This window comes from Dicentrarchus labrax, unplaced genomic scaffold (assembly GCF_905237075.1).
Source record: "Dicentrarchus labrax unplaced genomic scaffold, dlabrax2021, whole genome shotgun sequence".
Lineage (NCBI taxonomy): Eukaryota > Metazoa > Chordata > Actinopteri > Moronidae > Dicentrarchus > Dicentrarchus labrax.
The window spans coordinates 1,651,120-1,669,057 of record NW_026136723.1 but is presented as its reverse complement, the minus strand read 5'-3'; the positions used below and the strand labels follow the sequence as shown (position 1 = coordinate 1,669,057).

The following is a 17,938-nucleotide window of genomic DNA, read 5'->3' as shown; positions in this document are numbered from 1 at the left end:
TTCAGGCATGTAATTACAGTCAAATTAAAAACTTAATCACTGTGTAAATGAACTCACTTACCGCTGCGATCATGATGGCATTATCGAGGAAGCCAAATCCAACAAAGGGAAGGGCATTGTGGAACAAAACTGCAAATACACAGATAGAAGTAAATAAACAACACTGGGAGGATTACCAGATAATCTGACATTTAAATTTCTGTTTGTTTGCGTCCTGCACTCTGCAGTCAGTGAACCGCAGAGCACATTCATCAACCCGGCTGGTAAATGAATAAATTAAAACACAGCAACATTTGTTTTCTTTAAATGTGTTCTTATGTGATTTTATTTTCAAATCAAGAAGATGGCACGCTAAAAAGTTTTGGTACAATTTAAATCAATATAGAAGAGCTGAAAGTTGAGTTTTGGAGTTCTTGAAGTCTTAACGTTTTAATAAAGATCAACATACTGTCTTTGATATTGTATATATATATTATATTGTTGCTGCTGCATTATGGTACTGATGCTGTGCTGTCTCCTGTTGCTTTGCGTGGCTTATATTCTGTCTTGAAGCAGTTCTTGTTTTGCTGTTGTTGCTGCTGTCTCTGTGTTGTCTTGTTGTCTTCATTATGTACATTTTGTCACTTTATTGGTTTCAAAAACATCTCGCTAAAAGGACTGCAGGTGAAAATTAGCCAGCTGGCTAACAATTCTGTTGTTCTAAAAAATGAAAGAGTGCTGAAGAATGTGTGCAAATACATGCCAACGTAAAGGGTCCATTACAAATTACTTTAAAAACATTAATAATTCCCCACTCTCATTTTGAAATCCATAGTGATGGTCCAGGAGCTTTACTTTACAAGGAAGCCCTCAGTTTATAAATCCATGCACAAGTTTACTTATCCATGTGCAAAGTCTAGCTATCTGTTCTCTTGGTCTACTGTATAATGACCCCCGGTGGGCTCCGTAGTTTCCCCACTGTGGATAAATATTGTCTTTTCTTGTGAGTTCAGATGATGTGGAGTCTGATTACGAGGTCAGTTATTGAACCGAGGTTACCTCTGATGTTCAGACTTCACAGAACAAACTGTTATTTGATGGAATGACAGACAAGAAAAATCAACAAAGCGAATTACAGCCAGTCGGGAACACAAACAGCTTTGATTTCCACCATAAAGGCAGAAAATGGTCAACAACTCAAAGTATTTATTAAAAAAGTGATCTGTCTTCAAGCCAGAACTGCCATCATCACAGAAACACTGATGGAGGAATTTCATGTTGCAATTTTTTCCAAAAATACTGAGGATTAGTGTGTGTGTGTGTGTGTGTGTGTGTGTGTGTGTGTGTGTCAGATTTAATCTCTCACCATATCTGATCTGGGCTGCAGTCGGCGGCGATGGCTCCAGGGTCTCTGTGAAGATAAAAACACATCAAACGTTCGCTCATTAACTGCTGCTTTGACTTTAAGCATCTGCAGCAACATGGAGACGCAGTTTGCTCATCACGACTCATCATCACAGTCGCTTCTGTTCCAGGATCGGCGCTTTCAGCCGACACGCCGCCGTAACTTCTGACAGAGCAACAGCGGAGCTCTTCACCCTCTCCACTGGCCCGGTATCAGACAGAACTGTCAACTCGTTACCCTCCATTTCCACAGAATCAGTCAACTCGGGTGCAGTGGCCGCGCCCGCCTACACAAACACACTGTTGTGTAATGGTAGAAATCAGCACCAGAATCCCTCACCAGCTCCACCAAAACCCGGACAGTAACAACGTGCTGGTGGGGATGTAACGATACACTCAACTCACAATTCACGATACTAGTTTTTGCATGATTTTATCACAACTGAAAGAGATTCCTTTATTCCTCGGAGACCTTTCTGAGGTAGGGTACCACCTGTGTAAAACAATGCATATGTCCTTTTCTTTGTAAACGTTAAGCGGATGTCTTCAGGCCTTGATACCGCGGTTCATTTTTTATCCCACCGATTTGAATCTTCACGTAATTGTATCGCGATTTATATTATTTTCTATTTATCTTTATAGTCCTACATGCTGGGCTCAGCACCTTTGATACATGTCATTTATTGTCACACACCATTAATTATTAAATGAAGAGAAAATGCCTCAGTGAATGTATATACATATATACATTGTCTGTTTATAAAATACACTACCTTCCTCCTATCCCACCTGGGACTAACCCCGCCCGCCCCTCGCACATTAAGACTCTTAAATCATTTATCATCATTACTGCTGGACATTGACCCTTTGACTCTACCTCTTCACTCACTGCTGCTGTTAATGTATTGTCACTGTTGTATCTAGGGCTGCAACTAACGATGATTTTCATTCATCGATTAATCGGTCGATCATTTTCTTGGTCCATGGTGAATGCTGAGAAATGCTCATCACTGTTTCCCCAAGAGCAAATATTCACATATGAGAACCTGAAAACAAAGCATTTGACCAATTTTCTTTAAAAGAAATGAAAAGACTCAAAACAATTAATCAATTATCAAAATAGTGATTAATTTAATAGTTGACAACTAGTCAATTAATCAACTGATCACTGCAGCTCTAGTTGTATCTTCGGCACATGGTCACTGTTGGTCTATAATGTATTGTCTTGTCTCTATTGTGTGTTATTGTTTAGCAGTCCGACCACAACTTCACTGTTTTGGTTCCCTCTCGCCGCTCTCACTCGTTGTTTCCACAATAGGGAGATATTCAGCAGCAAACAGCAGACAGAACATAGCGGTGGCAGCTAGAGAGCCACATATTTCTCCCAGGAGCTGCTGAATGTGTAAGTAAGCAACTTTCCCATAACAACTTATAATGGTAATGCTAACTCATAATGCTTAAACACACAAATACATCAAATAAATATCATTCTGGATAAAAAGTGGAAAGTTATACCTTCTTACACTACCATACAGAGCCAGGTAAGAGTGCAGTTCAGGGTAAAGGACGGGAGTGCATGTGTGTATTACAAGAAGAGACTTCGTAATCCAGGTCCGTCTACTGTCTGATTTAATTGGTCAGAGACGTGGACAAGCAGCAGACTTGAGCTGGTGTGTGTGTAGCACGCTGGGGAGACACTGAGCTCACTTGAGAGAAGTGGGTCACTGGAGCAGAGTGCATTCAGAGCCAGAGACCAATTACAGGAACAGGTCAATTATAGCAAAAGATTAATCTGCTGAATCCTTCACTGTCTGACCTCACTGTGTGTCTGTGCATTTAAAAAGTCTCGCACAACTTTCACCAACTTTTCTGGCAAGTTTGGGGAAAATACACGCAGAGGCATACAGAAATAGTGTGTGTGTGTGTGTGTGTGTGTGTGTGTGTGTGTGTGTGTGTGTGTGTGTGTGTGTGTGTGTGTGTGTGTACACGGCTGCATAAAAAGGAAGCCAGAAGCCAGACTCATCTTTCAAAACAAACAGGCAGCAGCACCGTGGACAGAATCACACCTCTCTGAACGACCGGTGGAAAAGGTCAGCCTCTATTTCAGTACACAGGGTCGAGGGCTCCTTCCACCCTCGGGTCTCCTGCTCTCCACTGACTGCAGCACCTGGTTCAACATGACAGCACCTGTTACTTTTATTACTTTACCTACCACATCAATGAGTCAGTTGTGGAAGTGGAACAAGGACCTCCAAATCCTGCCTGATTGTATCGCAATGTGAACTCTCAAAGTTTCTTTCTTGCCATTAAAGAGAAAAGCATTCAGATCAACAGTTTAAGCGTCCTTCCTTCTGCCAGAGCCCGGCGATCAGAGAGTGATGTGTTGTTACATTCACACGAGGATCTGATGCTTCCTTCTGCTTCCTGATAGCATGCTCAATAAGCTAAAGTTGCCAGGCAACAAATTCCACTCCAGTCAGTGAGCAGCATCGCTTAGCAACAACATTCATCCAGGAAGTGAAAAAGGGACTCGTTGGAGATGGCGGCCATAATATAATTAAATATGTGGCCACATTAAATAAATAGGAGTGAAGGAGTTAAAAATAGAGTTAATCCCAGTTCAGTTGTAATTTGATTGATCAACTGGTCGGCTGAAATGAAATAAAATGAAAAGCTATTTGCTATTTTTTAACCAACTGATCACAGTTTGAATCAGTTTGAAATATTTGTAAACTATTTATAGTTCACAAATAATAATAATAATTTGTGTCAGCGTTTATGGGCTCCATTAGTCTTAAAATCTAATCTAAACCCCTAAAATATTGTACTGAATTTATATTATGATATAATGTATCATATATGAAATGTTATTTTGTAAAAAGGATGTGGGAGCGACAAACAAATCTCTCAGGAAACCTTCAGTCTTGGTGGAAAAGATTCTCCATGTAAACAAGCAACCAAGAGGTCGAGTGAATGCAGCATCAAAATCACACCGTCCTCATCTACAAAGTCTGCATAAATGTGCTCCCACTGTAACCATCAAAGAAAATATACTCCTCTACTCTTCGTCCCTACCGAAGCGTTCTTCCATGACAAGAGTTAGGGAAGGTGTACATCATATATTAACGTTGTCCCTTACTTGTATGGTGTAACTGTGTGTCTAAGCTACACAACGTTCACACAGCTCGTCTAACAACCTGCTGGTGGAGTTGATATTCTCCCTACACCATGAAATCCACTCAGATGTATCATCAGAATTACTACACATGGTGCTCTGATAGTTAACTGTGAAATATTGATCCATGATTCTTTGAAGATTTAATATTTAAATATCTATCTATATATACACAGACACATTGTTCACACTTCATAAAAGTTATACTATACTACTTGTTTGTTACTTTGCTGAAAAAAAATATTGCAAATAATTTCATTGTGCAATGCAGAGCAGAGCTAAAATCGAGGAATATACCTTCACTTTAGATTAATGTCCACATAAAAAGGCATTTCTGTCTAATGGAAGTCAGCTGAATCTAAATGAGAGGATCTGAGTGCTGCATCATTGCACAGCTGCTGCTTTTCATACATTAACCATGATTTATTGCATTAATGTGCTTATTATACATATGTAAACCAAAACAAATGTAGGTCTGCCTCACTCTTCACAAGCTCTCTGGAATTTTCTTCATGCAAACATTTGACCAGCTTATACATTATTAATTGAACTTACTGAGAGAACCACACCAGTTTATTCTCTGAATCAATACAGCTATCTTCTTAAATCAACATAGATCCTGAGTCTAATTATAAAGCACTAATTGATCTCCACAGGGGCCAAATCCTTATACAACCTCTGTCAGTTTTTAGAGCTGGACAGGTCCAATAAGAGCAGACCTTAAATCTCAGAGCTGGACAATTAACCTCTGACACATTCATCAAACTGCTGGTACATTCAGCTCATTAAACCTTCTTTCCCTCTGAAAAGCCGGGCTAAGATCTTAACCGCTCACACCACATTACCTTTTATTTGTTGTTGGTAATAAACAACTTTCCTTCATCAGGAAAGGGATGCATGTATTCAGTGTCAGCGGCCCAGATGGCATCAGCAGAGCTCAAACATTATTTGTCTCTACATGTACGGCATGTTGGTCCAGACTGAAGCTGCGCCACAACTCCTAAATGCATTGCCATAAATTCATTTTAATGAATTATTTGTTCATGTACAATCTACACCTGCTCTATATGAGAAGTTCTGTCATGATTCTGGCTACCACCTCTGTTGATCCCCAAACTACAAATCACAGTCAAACTGTATTTCTGTCACTCAGAGGTCAAATCAAAGGAAGATTGTAGAAACTATGAACTCAGCGGGCGGTATAAAACCTTGTAAGTATTTTTGTCAGAGGAGAGTAAAGCACCATGTTGTAGTGAGACAGGACTTTTCCACTCAGAGCATCGGTGGTTCAATCCCTGGATCGGCGGAATAAAATTTAGGAGGGTAAAGTGAGAGAAGTTATGGGATAGAAAGTCACCTGGAGGACACCACTGCGCTGCCAAATGGTGCTGCTTTTATGTTTATCTACTGACAGTACACTTCTGATAATAATAATCTAAAATGGGCACTGTACTTGGATAATCCTTTCCCCTGGCACCTCTCACACCAAACTTTCCCTACTAGTGGCGAGGATGTAAGCGCAACCTTGTCACTAATGAGCGGTAGAGCCTCACAGGGCCGCTGGAGTGGCTGTTGACTTTTCTTCTTGTTGAGAGAAGAATATTCATTTCAAATGCGCTGCTGAAAATATCAGGACACGCGCTGGGAATAACCCATTTTCACCCCTTCTGATTTTGACTTCCTAATGACTGCGGTGTGAGTACAAACAGCCTGACTCCTGGGAAAACGTGTACAGAAATAGGTCCGACTGACGCAGGCAAAGAATTAATATCACTGCACAATCTGCCGATAGCAGCAGATTTGGAGTCAGATGAGTAAATGGTGAAGAGTTGTAGCTCTCAGTGTACCTCAGTCTGCAGAATATCTCATAAAGAACCTAATGACAGCAGACAGTTCATACGTCAGTGTGCCATTAAATCAAACAAAAGCTGACTGTGTGTGTTTGTTTGTGTTTATATAGAATTAGATATCAGCAGATGCTGCATCATCTGTCTGCTGTCAGACTGCTGATTAACAGAGTGGAACTGCTTCCTGCAACACACTGCACACCTGAGCAACACACACCAACAACAGTTCACAGCCGGAGGCTTCTCTGAGATTATAAAGGAAATGTTCCTAAAGAAATCAATACTTTAGCTGATTTAGATATTTTGAATTGCACTGTGATGCCAAAAGGTGAAAATCGGTTTCTGTCTGGATTTATTATTTAATACGACACTAGTCTGAAGCACTGAAGGATTTAAGTACTAATTACATCTAGTCAAATGTGGAAAACATGACATTTATTTTGACATTTGCCTTTTAGAGGATCTTTTGTGCTCTTGCAGTGTTTTGGCAGAAGGTGGGTCCGTGCCCTTGGAAACCTCCCAGTAAGATGTGCCAACTGCTTCAAGTGAAAAGAAGAGAAACATGCTCCCCCTCAACTCCTGATTCCTAATGCACACAGCAGTAGATACTGTATTCCTTCAACGACTACTTATTGTCACATTTGAACAGAAACAACCTATTATTTCATATTTATTCAGCCCAAATGAATGAAAATACCCAACGGTCTTGTAATTAATGCATGAATCACCCTCATATCTCCTTGCTGCAATATATCAGGCATTTGTTGTAAGTAATTAAGATCTGGTAACCAATAAGATGACTGGAACAGTGTGCTCCCCTCGTGTACATTCATTCTTATGCCTGCTGAAGAGCTTACAAAGACGAGGAACATTGTATAAATATAGGAAATTATCAGGAGGATCTGTGTGTCCTGAATTATATTAAACTTTGGCAGAATGCAAACTTTTAAACCCATATCCTGACTTCTGAACCACATCACTCGTTCTCAGGGATTTAAGTGGGGCCTAGCCATGTGCTCAATGATGGTCACTTTGCTAACTGGAAAAGCAACCGACCAATCAGAGCTTTGTACGCAGGATTAAAAGGATAAGACTTACAATACTTCTGTTATAGTCAACCCTGTCTGTGGCACCGAGTCCATTGGTCCACGTGAATCTTTAAAAATGGGACCCAAAAATATAAAAGCCAATATAAAGCTAAAAATGACAACAGGAAAACAAAAATGATAGTGGACAGAAATAAAAACTATGACAACATCTGCATATTTCTTCAATCAACATGACAAAACATTAACTCTGTGTCGACTGAAAATGATTCAAAGATTTCCATGACTCCATGTTGTGCGTCCCTATAAAATTTGAAGTAGTTCATGATTGTTCTGCTGTCTGACCTATATACTGATCAGCCATAACACTGTGAGCACTGACAGTGAATAACACTGATTATCTGGTTATCACGGCCCCTGTCAATGGGTGGGATATATTAGGGTTGGACATATTTACTTTTGAGAGATATTTTCAATCCAAGTCTGCTCCATCATCATATTTATTAGTGTGTAAACAGCTGTTTCTGCTTTAATTGACGAGAAATGGGAGATGGGCAGAAGACAGACTGTCCTGTGGGTATCCAGGCTGCACAGGCTGTCATGTCACACACACACACACACACACACACACACACACACACACACACACACACACACACACACACACACACACACACACACACACACACAGGAAGGGAAATTAACACCGACCGCCGGCCAAATGTTTCGCTTCCTCTACCCGCCAACCTGGCAGCTCCCCAACCATCACTTGGACATTTCTTCATATTAAAAACTCTGGATGCCAAACCTTCATGAGGAGCAAAAATAATTGGCAGTTTTAGAGAATACTCACTGTTTTCACTCTGCTGTCTTCTAATTAGTTTACACACACACTTTCTACATCAAACCTCCAGACATATTCAGTTTAGAGGAGTTCAGTGTGATGAATGTTGACACTGAAATATGACTAAGTCTGATTAAATCCATCACTGAAAATTAGGCTGTGCTGACTACAAGTCACCATTATAACTGTAACTGACTGAGGGTGATGCCTCCATGGAATCCATTTTACATTTATTAAAACAAACTTAAGATTATTATCCAGCCTATAAAATGGATCATTTCCACCAAACTGCCATAAGAAATCAAATTAACAACATATGGCCAAAAGTATGTGGACAACCAATCGTGTGATTGTTGACGACCGTGGTCATTAATCCATATCAGCCTCCACTCTTCAGGTTTCAGCTTTGTACCAGATTTAAGACATCCATCCAGCTCCCTCTGTCAACTTCCTCCACATCAAACTGGGAAAACCATTTCTTTATAGTCCTGTGATAACGCCTTCAAGCACACGCCTTATCTGAACCAATGCTCTGGCCTCATTCTCCTCCATAGTGAAACAAACTGAAGATATAGCGAATCACTTTGTGACACAGAGAGCATTGATTATGGGTGTCCTGAGCAACATCATATGGTACGACAGTGTTTAGAAGCACACGACTCCCACATGTCACCACCCTTTTTCTAACTCTCTACAACCAAGTTTTAACAATGAAAGCTGAGAGAAAGACCTCAGTCTCTGCTCAACCAAATGTTTAAAGACTGGCTTTGTGCGTTGGGGCATTGTTACATTAAAACATTTATGTTAGGTTAATAAAAAGCCTCTGACCAAGGCACTGGGCTACAACTGGAGTCTCCACACTGCACACTGGGTCAGCACAGTGGCTCAGCACAGTGGGCACTGTCTAAATACTTTTAGCCATATTATGTAGAAGCTTTTCATTTATACAGCTACAATCTGATCTCACCTTTTGGGTGTCATAAATATACTTCCTGTACATTAGAATTAAGGCGGCTTGTGTTGCTGCCTGATCATCTTACAGCAGCTACGTTTCCATTATAGCTTAGTTTCACAAAAATACAGGCACTGCATTGCATCACACACACTACAAACATTATTAATTATGAATCATATCTCCAGTGGAGATATGCATCACCTAGTGCTCTCTCTCTCTCTCTCTCTCCCCCTCCCTCCCTCTCCCTCTGCTGCAGACACACAGAGCTCCAGAAAAACAAACAGGGTTGTCCAGGGGAAAAAGTTCAATTTTTGTTACAGTGCAGTGTCATTTGTCATCATTCCTTGTAGAGTACTTTGTAACGTTGATGACAAATTTCTGCCGTGTACCTTGATTGTTAACCTGACTGTGCCAGATGGTTTGTTACTTAGAACCATCTAGGAAGCTGTTGTTGGAAAATGGGGCAGGACAAAAAAAAAAAAACACTCTGCAGGTGATTGGATGAACCATCTGTCTCTCACCGTCCATCATCTGTGAACGTCAACCAGTCAGATCAACGTTATAACTCTTATCGAAGTCAATCGTCAGAAGAGCAAAAACATCTTTTCCATTTTCCATTCCACCAATTCTTTGCTGTACTCTTTTGCTAATACTCTCTAGTTCTGACATAACTGATGCTAGCAGCATCTACACTAACCTCTTTAGCAATCGCTCTCTCACACATCATCACACACACCTGGTATTAAACCACGCCCTTAGCTCATGCCGTAGCTGCCAGTAGGTCTTCAAAGGACGCCAACTGATCCGAACCACTGTGGCCCACAGGTTGAAGCTTGGCAAGATAGATTCTCACAGCATCTTGTGAGTCTGGCTGCGTTACAAGGTTAGGTGATTGTTGTGACAAGATAAAATTATCGTCACAGTGATAACTTTACAAGGTTGTAAAAACCTTCCTCATAGCATTAAAAATCACTAAGCAGTAATAGATCTTCAAAGTTAAGGGATCTATCACTAAAACCTGGTCTTCTCAGAGCAGATGGCATCTGAAACAACATGCAGCTGCACAGCGCTGTGTCCAGACATAAACACATCTCTCTCACACTCTCATGAGCTGGTTTATTAGTTAGGAGAAATTAATGAAAACGTGTGCAGACTTACTTTCCAGACCATGGCGCTATATTTCCTCAAGAGTGCCAGTATGGTGTCCAAAAGTCATCCAGCAGCTTGACAATAAAAGCCTTCCAGGGAACAAACTGTATCATGGTGGAAGTTTGTCTGACTCTAAGTTTGGGGGCATTGCTTACACCTATTTTGTTAGTTTTTCAGAAGTGAATTGAGCAGGTGAAGAGTTGCTGACACATACAGCAGTCTGGGCAGATCTCAAACCTATAACCTATAATACAGTCTGTGCTGCTGCAGGTTATTTTTTCCTATTTCAACCCTTTAAAGACCTGGAGCTTTTACAGTCTACTTTCCAAACTCCTCAGACCTGTGAAAGAACGCTGACATTTCCATTTTATTTTTTATTTGGGTATCAGGCTCTTAGGACATAACAGGTCCCTGCTGAGGAGGCAATCAGACAACAGGCAGAACACAAAGATAGCGTAGCTCTGCTGTGTAACTGGAGGACAGGCGAACAGGGCTGCAAACAACCAAAGGACATGGAGTCTTGATACTTCCAGAAGTTAAGCTGTTGTCAAAAAATGTGGCATTCAGACTTCTCTTTTCTTTTCTTTTCTTTTCTTCAAACACAAAGCAGACACCTCGGGCAGAGTTTAGCTCTGCTGTGGACTTCCTGCCTGACAGCCCTAAACGATTTGAAACGACACATGGCTCAGTGGAATCACAGGCTACGAGGCTCACATAACAGAGCCAAACAAAAATCTCTGAAGACGTCAAGGTGTTTTCAAACTCCATAGCTATATATAAAACTAGCACAGTGTACTGGCTGCGGGGTCTTGCAGCAAAAACAGGGTGATGGAGACGGAAAACAACAATTGAAAGTTGACAAGTTGGCGGTATACACACCTATAACAAAATATTATCTAACTTTACACTCAACAGATATAGTTTAGGTCTCAGAGTGGGTCAATACTTTATACAAGATATCTCCTCAGTCATATCCTCTGCTGCAGATAGAGTATTCATTCACAACCTAATGTATGTTATGTATTTATGTCATTTCATTTAGAATTTTCATTTAAAGCAAAAACAAATAACAACCACAAACTGACTGCACTGCGTGAGACCTTTTCCACAAAATAGTTCATCACCTTGTTGACGGGTTGTCGTCTGCTGCCACTCATTAACAGATAACTGCTGCAGAGCCTTCTTGTTCAGCTACCTCCTTGAAAAAAGCAAAAATGATCAGCTGAGGGAAAAACTGCCAAAATGACAACTGTAGTTAGCATTAATGCTACCTTAAAGGTCTAGTGTGATACAATATTCATAACTCGGTTTTCATTAGTGTATAATCACCTGAAAATAAGAATGATTGTGTTTTTGTTACTGTAGAATGAGCCTTTTACAGAGAACAGACAAGCCCAAACAGTGTTTCCAGAAATGGCTGGTTGCACATTTCGCTTCCACCGTAGTTTCTCCTTTGTGCTTGGGGTGAAGCGAGGGCTTTGCAATCTGTAACTACACCGCTAGGTGCCATTAAATTCTACACACTGGTCCTTTAACAGAGTAAAGAGAGTGACAACAGTGAGGCTATTATCAGGGAAACGAAACGCTGCTGTGAATTCCTCCTAAAAACTAATATACAGAGAGATAATTACTGAAGGAAAATACACTGAACATCAAAAATGTGTAATTTAAAGGTATTCGTAAAATGTGATTACTTAACAGGATCCCAGTCCAATTTCATGTGTGAAAAGTGTAAAGTATTTATTCACAGTACTGAGTTTTGCTTTTCAGCAGCAGGTTGGGTCTTGCCATAGCTCTCTCTTTCTGTACTTCTTCACCCTCCATCCCACTCTCTCTCTCTTTCATTGTTTATGTAATTGTCAGCCTTGAGATGCGGAGAGGATTCATCTCAATCTCCCAGCATGAGGCAGCACTTTCGGCTCAGCTGAAAGCGATATCACGCTGCTGTCGACCTGGCAGGCTCTGCCACCGATTTAAGGAGGCAGCTCAAGTTTTGAAATTAAGGTCTAATTTATGTGCCAGTCAAACAGCACCTCCCTTCAATCTTACTCAAACTTCCCAGGTTGCTGCTGAGTGCCTCAAAGCACTTCCTCAACAGATTGTTCATCTGTCTCGAGTCTCAGAGGAAATAACCGCTCCGTTCCCAGCAGCCCTCAACCTCACTTCCACAACACTTGGTGAGATTGACAAGACTGAAGTTCCTGAGGTGTGTTTGCCACACTGCAAGGACTGTACTGAGTGGATGGCTGAAAGCACACACTGCTGTGTGTGGCAGCAGGATTTACTTTTGGTATAATAGATAAGTGGAGAATGCACCTGTCTGATTCTCTACGCTGACAGTGCAGGGGCAATGAACGCTCCACTACAGCCTCATTAGAGAAATGAGGCTATGAAAAGCCCTCTATGGTGGAGGTTTGACAGAATCTATAGAGCCTTGATTTATTAGTAAATAATGTTTTACTTCTGTTTTTATTTATTTGTAGCCTGCAGTTCTAGCAGAGTAAATAAAATCACAGTTAGCAAGTTCATAAACTGACAATATTATAAAAGAGACCTGCTGGTATGAAAAGTGCCTTGAGATAACTTCTGATACGATCTGGCGCCACAGAAATAAACTAAATTGAATTGACATTGTTTATCAGCACCTGCTTCACCCAGTTCCTGTCTGTCTGACAGGAGGTAGTTGTAATGACAAAACCTACAGCTGCACTCGACACGATCTGTATGCAAACAAACACAAAAAGGCCCCCGTGTTAGCTACAGCACAGGGACGATTCCTATTCCCACTAATTCATTCCCTGTAGATTTGTCTGAATTAATTTCAGCCGTCTATTATTGTCGCTTGTAGGAAATGAAGAATAAAAAGAATAAGCCACCCTGCAGCACTCAATCTGAAGAAAGAAAACATTCAGCACCTTTTAATCCTGTTCTCTGCAACCACCGAACATCCAGTCCACAGAGTGATTATTATATCTGCACAGTGGCTGCCATCACGTTACATCATTTCTTATACTATCATATAAAAACCACATGCATCGGTCTAGTCCTATTCTTAACTAGCACACGACTTAAGTGGTCCCAAGTTCAACTCCAGCCCCAGCCCCACAGGTACATTTATTATTACTTAAGTTAGGCAGACAAATTAAATTCAAGCATGTTCTCTCACACCTCCCTTACTGTGCTGTAATAGGTAAGACTCCGAGGCCTGTTGCCTACGTGGACCCCTGTGTCCAGTATAAACAGTGAAACACACCCAGCCTGTGCCTTTCACACACAGCTGCTGGTAGGGATGCCCCACTCTGAGTCATTTAATACGGAGTAGCTGCCAATAACGAGTCCCGACCCGATACTTGTGAATAGCTCTGCATCACATTAAGGAAAAAAAACGCCTGCATCCAAGCTGTTCTTTAGTTTTTTTGTCGTTGTTTTTTTTAACAAAGTAGGCTATAAAACAGCCTAACAAACCCTCTGTGTAATCTCTTTTGGCCTTGTTGCTGTCTCGAGGGAATTTCTCTCTCCCTATAAAAGTGTCCTGCAGTGTTTGTTGCTTCGGTGCAGCGTTTGTCTGCGTTACCTGAATGAACTGTATTATAGGGACTGTTTATTTACTGTCTGTAGATCTTTTGCGCAGATTACGTTAATGAATTACTCTTATTCGCAAGGCTTTTGTTGCACCGCAGTTGACTGGTGAGTGGTAAACTCTCCACCACTGTCTGTCTCTCCTCTGAGCGGACACAGTCCACAATGGCTGCACTGTGCATGACAGCTTCACAACTAAAAACACCTGTGTGACAGCCGATCCACAGAAAGGATCAGCTTGGCCTCAATATAGCTCAATATAGCCGATACTGATCAGTTCAAACATACTTTGATTGGCTCCAACATCCCAGGCTGCTGTTATTGTTAGTAAGTAAACTGCCAGTAACTGTGCTGTATTCAGTACTTAACAAGATATTTTGGGCTACTGAACAGCAACGTTAACCACAATAAGCTATGACTATGTACTGGCACTCCCCCACAGACACACACACAGCGGGAGAGCCTCTCATCGTAGAGCCACTAGCTCAGCTACAACACAGGTACCCACACAGAGACTCTCTCTGTCTCTGTCTCCAGACTCCAGCAGAGACACAGAGTCTGACGGTAGCTTCTCCCGGCCGGTTCTCTCAGACTACCAGCTCTATGTCCCTGATCCACCACTGCTCAGTGTATAACAGACAGTCTCTCTTATGTCCCCTCACCCTCTGTGTCACACTCCTCAAGCCAAGTCCAACAATTACAGCAGCAGAATCTGGACCTAGCAGAACTTTAACAGTTGAGTATTTTTGATCCAGCTACAGCACTAGTGAAAGCCAGAGAGACATTCGGTGAAGATAAAAAAGGGCTGAAGTGCACAGTTAAACAGCTAAAGTGTCACCCACCTGCAGGCTCAACTGTATGCACTGGGTGTGTCACAAGTTCAGCAGTCGGTGGTTAATTATAAGCTACAGAGAAGTATTCAGAGGGAACTTCAATCCATCAGGTAGGCAGTGAGCTGCACCACATACAGAGGATTCATTATAAATAGCAGCACTGCATTAACATGAGGAAAATGTCACATCACAACCCCCTGTCCTTCGCCCCTTTAGTATCCAAATTAACTTCAACCTATCGCAGTGTGCTGAATAACAATTATGCAAGATGATGCCACAAAATCTTATGTGGAATAAGACCATTTTAATCTTCTTGCTATCTTTTGGCAAACTGCACATTTTAGGAGCTTCCTTTTGTTTTTTTTAAAAACGCACCATCTGCCCATTGTTTAGACACACTGAACCGATAATGAGAAACTCGTCCTTCAAACTTTCAATCCATCCATTAAATATATAAAAACGACAGCATCAGAGCTGGGTTTCGACCACCAGCTCCATTTCTGATCCGGTTCCCAGTTATCAAAACACTGGTAGATCTGATGAGCTCCGAAGCTGAGGAGTCTCTTATCAAACCTTCCTCTCCCCTGGGTGATGTAGAAATAATTTAGACTGCAGGTTTCTCATTTTTAGCCGGTGCTTACGTCATCTTTAGAAGTTAAAAAGACAAACAGAACCAGAGTTAACAGAGGTTCATCCAGTAACAGAAAAAACAACAATTCTGGCTGCTTTCTGGTTAATGTGCTCTCTGAAACATCACTCTACAACCACAAGTGGACCGCGTGTCTCTTTAGGTCGACGTGACCGACAGAGTGTTAATAATAATATGATTGTAAAGTTACACACACCCATCTGTTCAATGTGTATATGCATATGGCTGCAACTTCAAACATTCTGCCTTCTCAGCCAACAAACAGCGACAACTAGGGGTGGGTAAAAATATCGATTCATCAATGCATTGCAATACATTTTATCTTGTTTGGAAATAGACCAAAGTAAGGTAGTGTGTAAGCTGTGCCAGGCAGTACTAAAATACTGCAATAACACAACAAATCTGCGCAACCACTTAGGCCGACACCATGCAGATGCTCTGCAGCAACCTGCGGCTAAACCTGTGGATTCAAAACAGACACAACTCGACAGATCCTTCCTTCGCAAACCGCCGCCAAACTCTGCCCGCGCACAGAAGATAACGGAGTCTGTGGCCTTCTTCATATGTGAGGACCTACGAGCGTACAGTGTCGTGGAAAACAGGGGTTTTAAGAAGATGGCATACACACTGGAACCACAATACGCCATACCAACACACAAACACATGACGGAAGTTATTATTACTGAATCGATATCGTAGCATTTCAAATCAATATCGACTCGAAATTGAATCGTTTCTTGGAGGTTCTTAACAATACCCAGCCCTAGCAACAACAGAGCAGTATTTGCAGCTTTGGTTCATTGCAAAACAATGTCAACAGCTAAACTTGGGTTTAGATTTGCTAAAATTATAGAACCCCCCCCGGACTCTATACAGTACATGTCCACTGAGCTTTGGCTAAATATCTAAAAGTCTTACGTACAGCAACACAAACCCAGAGCTGTCCTCACACATCCGGCTGCATTAACATGTGCTGGTGTGGAGGGACACACTGGAGCTGCAGGCTGGTGGGTTTAAGGATTTCATTTCTGGAAGGCCACGTTTTCAATTTCAGAATCCAATACTTATCTTTCAGTCTGGTGATTCCAGATAATTATGACAAACAGCCTGTATTAGGTCATTGATTTACAGTATGTGGCACAGTCCCACTTTGCAGCGTTAGCTACCATTATTTGGGGAACTAATTTAGTCTTATCAGCAAAATGTAAAACAACTAACATTCTTAAAAAGCTTTATCTACATTACAGCTATTTACTTTTCAGTCAAACTGCCACACGAGTAACTGCAGAGTCACACTTTTGTAGCGCATTTTAATTGGACTCAGTGGGACATCTTGTCCGACGGGGACAGGAGAAGACCTATGAATACCAGTTTTACATCCGTCATCTTTCTTAAGGTATTGGTGCATTTCCTGCTAATTTAGCCGCACATTACAGTGACAAGTGAGTCAGAGAAAGCTTGTGAAGTTCTTTATGCACTGAAGGGTTCGCATTGCCAAGTGGGCTCATGAAGCTCATTTAAAATCACTTTCCATGCTTCAAAGAACATGGAAATAGTGATGGAGTTGCAGCCAATAGTTACTCGACACCTTCTCTTCTTAAAAGCCACATCACAGCCAGGTGACAAACATGTCTGAGCTTATTAGGCTGCGTTAACGGAGGGAAACAAAGTGTTTCTCAAGTTTTTCTTTCTCAAATGTTTTTGGGAGTAATCTATATAGAAGTCTGATTTTTGAGGACGGTTTCTAAATAAAAAGGGAGTTTAGATTTATCTGACTGTATCAATTGTGCAGTGATAGAAAATTGAGGATGTGATACATTGACAATCGTGTATTAGAATTTAGAAATTAAAGCATTTGTTAACGAATCTTGTGGGTTTCAATTATGTTGACATCTAGGGCGGTACCAGACTCAGAATTTTGTCAGTCAAATCGGATTTGGCTGTTAAATACCAAGATTTGACGTTTCATTCCTCGTTTTCAGCAACTCCTGTGGTGGAAACGCGGCTACGTTTTAAACCCTTTCTTCATCATCTGTGAAGTAAAGATAATGGTTTCCACAGAGATAAAATAAAAGTAGTTCACCACGGGGCGTAGAGGAGGTTATACCATCGCCGCCCTGCTATCCACAGTCATGCTGCTCTCCACTGACTATCGCTCTTCTCCTCCTCTCTCTGTTAGTTTTGTCATTTGTGGTCATTTTGTGGTTCGGTTTCTAACGTTTACAGCTTACCACGCAGTCGCGCTTGCACAATGACGCAGCTAAAAAACAAATGTACAGAGACTAGACTGACAAACTTCTCGACTGACGGGGGGGCAGACCTATCGACATCACTGAGCTTCAGCCAATGAGCAGCTCAGCTTGTAGCAACAGAGGCTCCAGTGCCTTGCTCATAGGAACTCCAATAGCAACAACTGTCGTCTGATCATCTTAGACTTCTTAATAGACTAATCTTTGTGTTAAACTAATGCAGGTTGAA

General features: G+C 41.3%; 1 protein-coding gene across 1 annotated transcript in view; it reads right to left on the bottom strand.

Moving 5' to 3' along the window:
* tmem65 (transmembrane protein 65) overlaps positions 1–17,938 on the bottom strand; it is a 35,977-nt gene that overhangs the window by 12,714 nt on the left and 5,325 nt on the right. Inside the window, exons 2-3 of the mRNA XM_051391256.1 lie at positions 1,346–1,390; positions 62–129 (exon numbers count right to left, since the gene is read on the bottom strand). Of these exons, the coding sequence (XP_051247216.1) occupies positions 62–129; positions 1,346–1,390 (113 nt within the window). The remainder of the gene's footprint in view (positions 1–61; positions 130–1,345; positions 1,391–17,938) is intronic.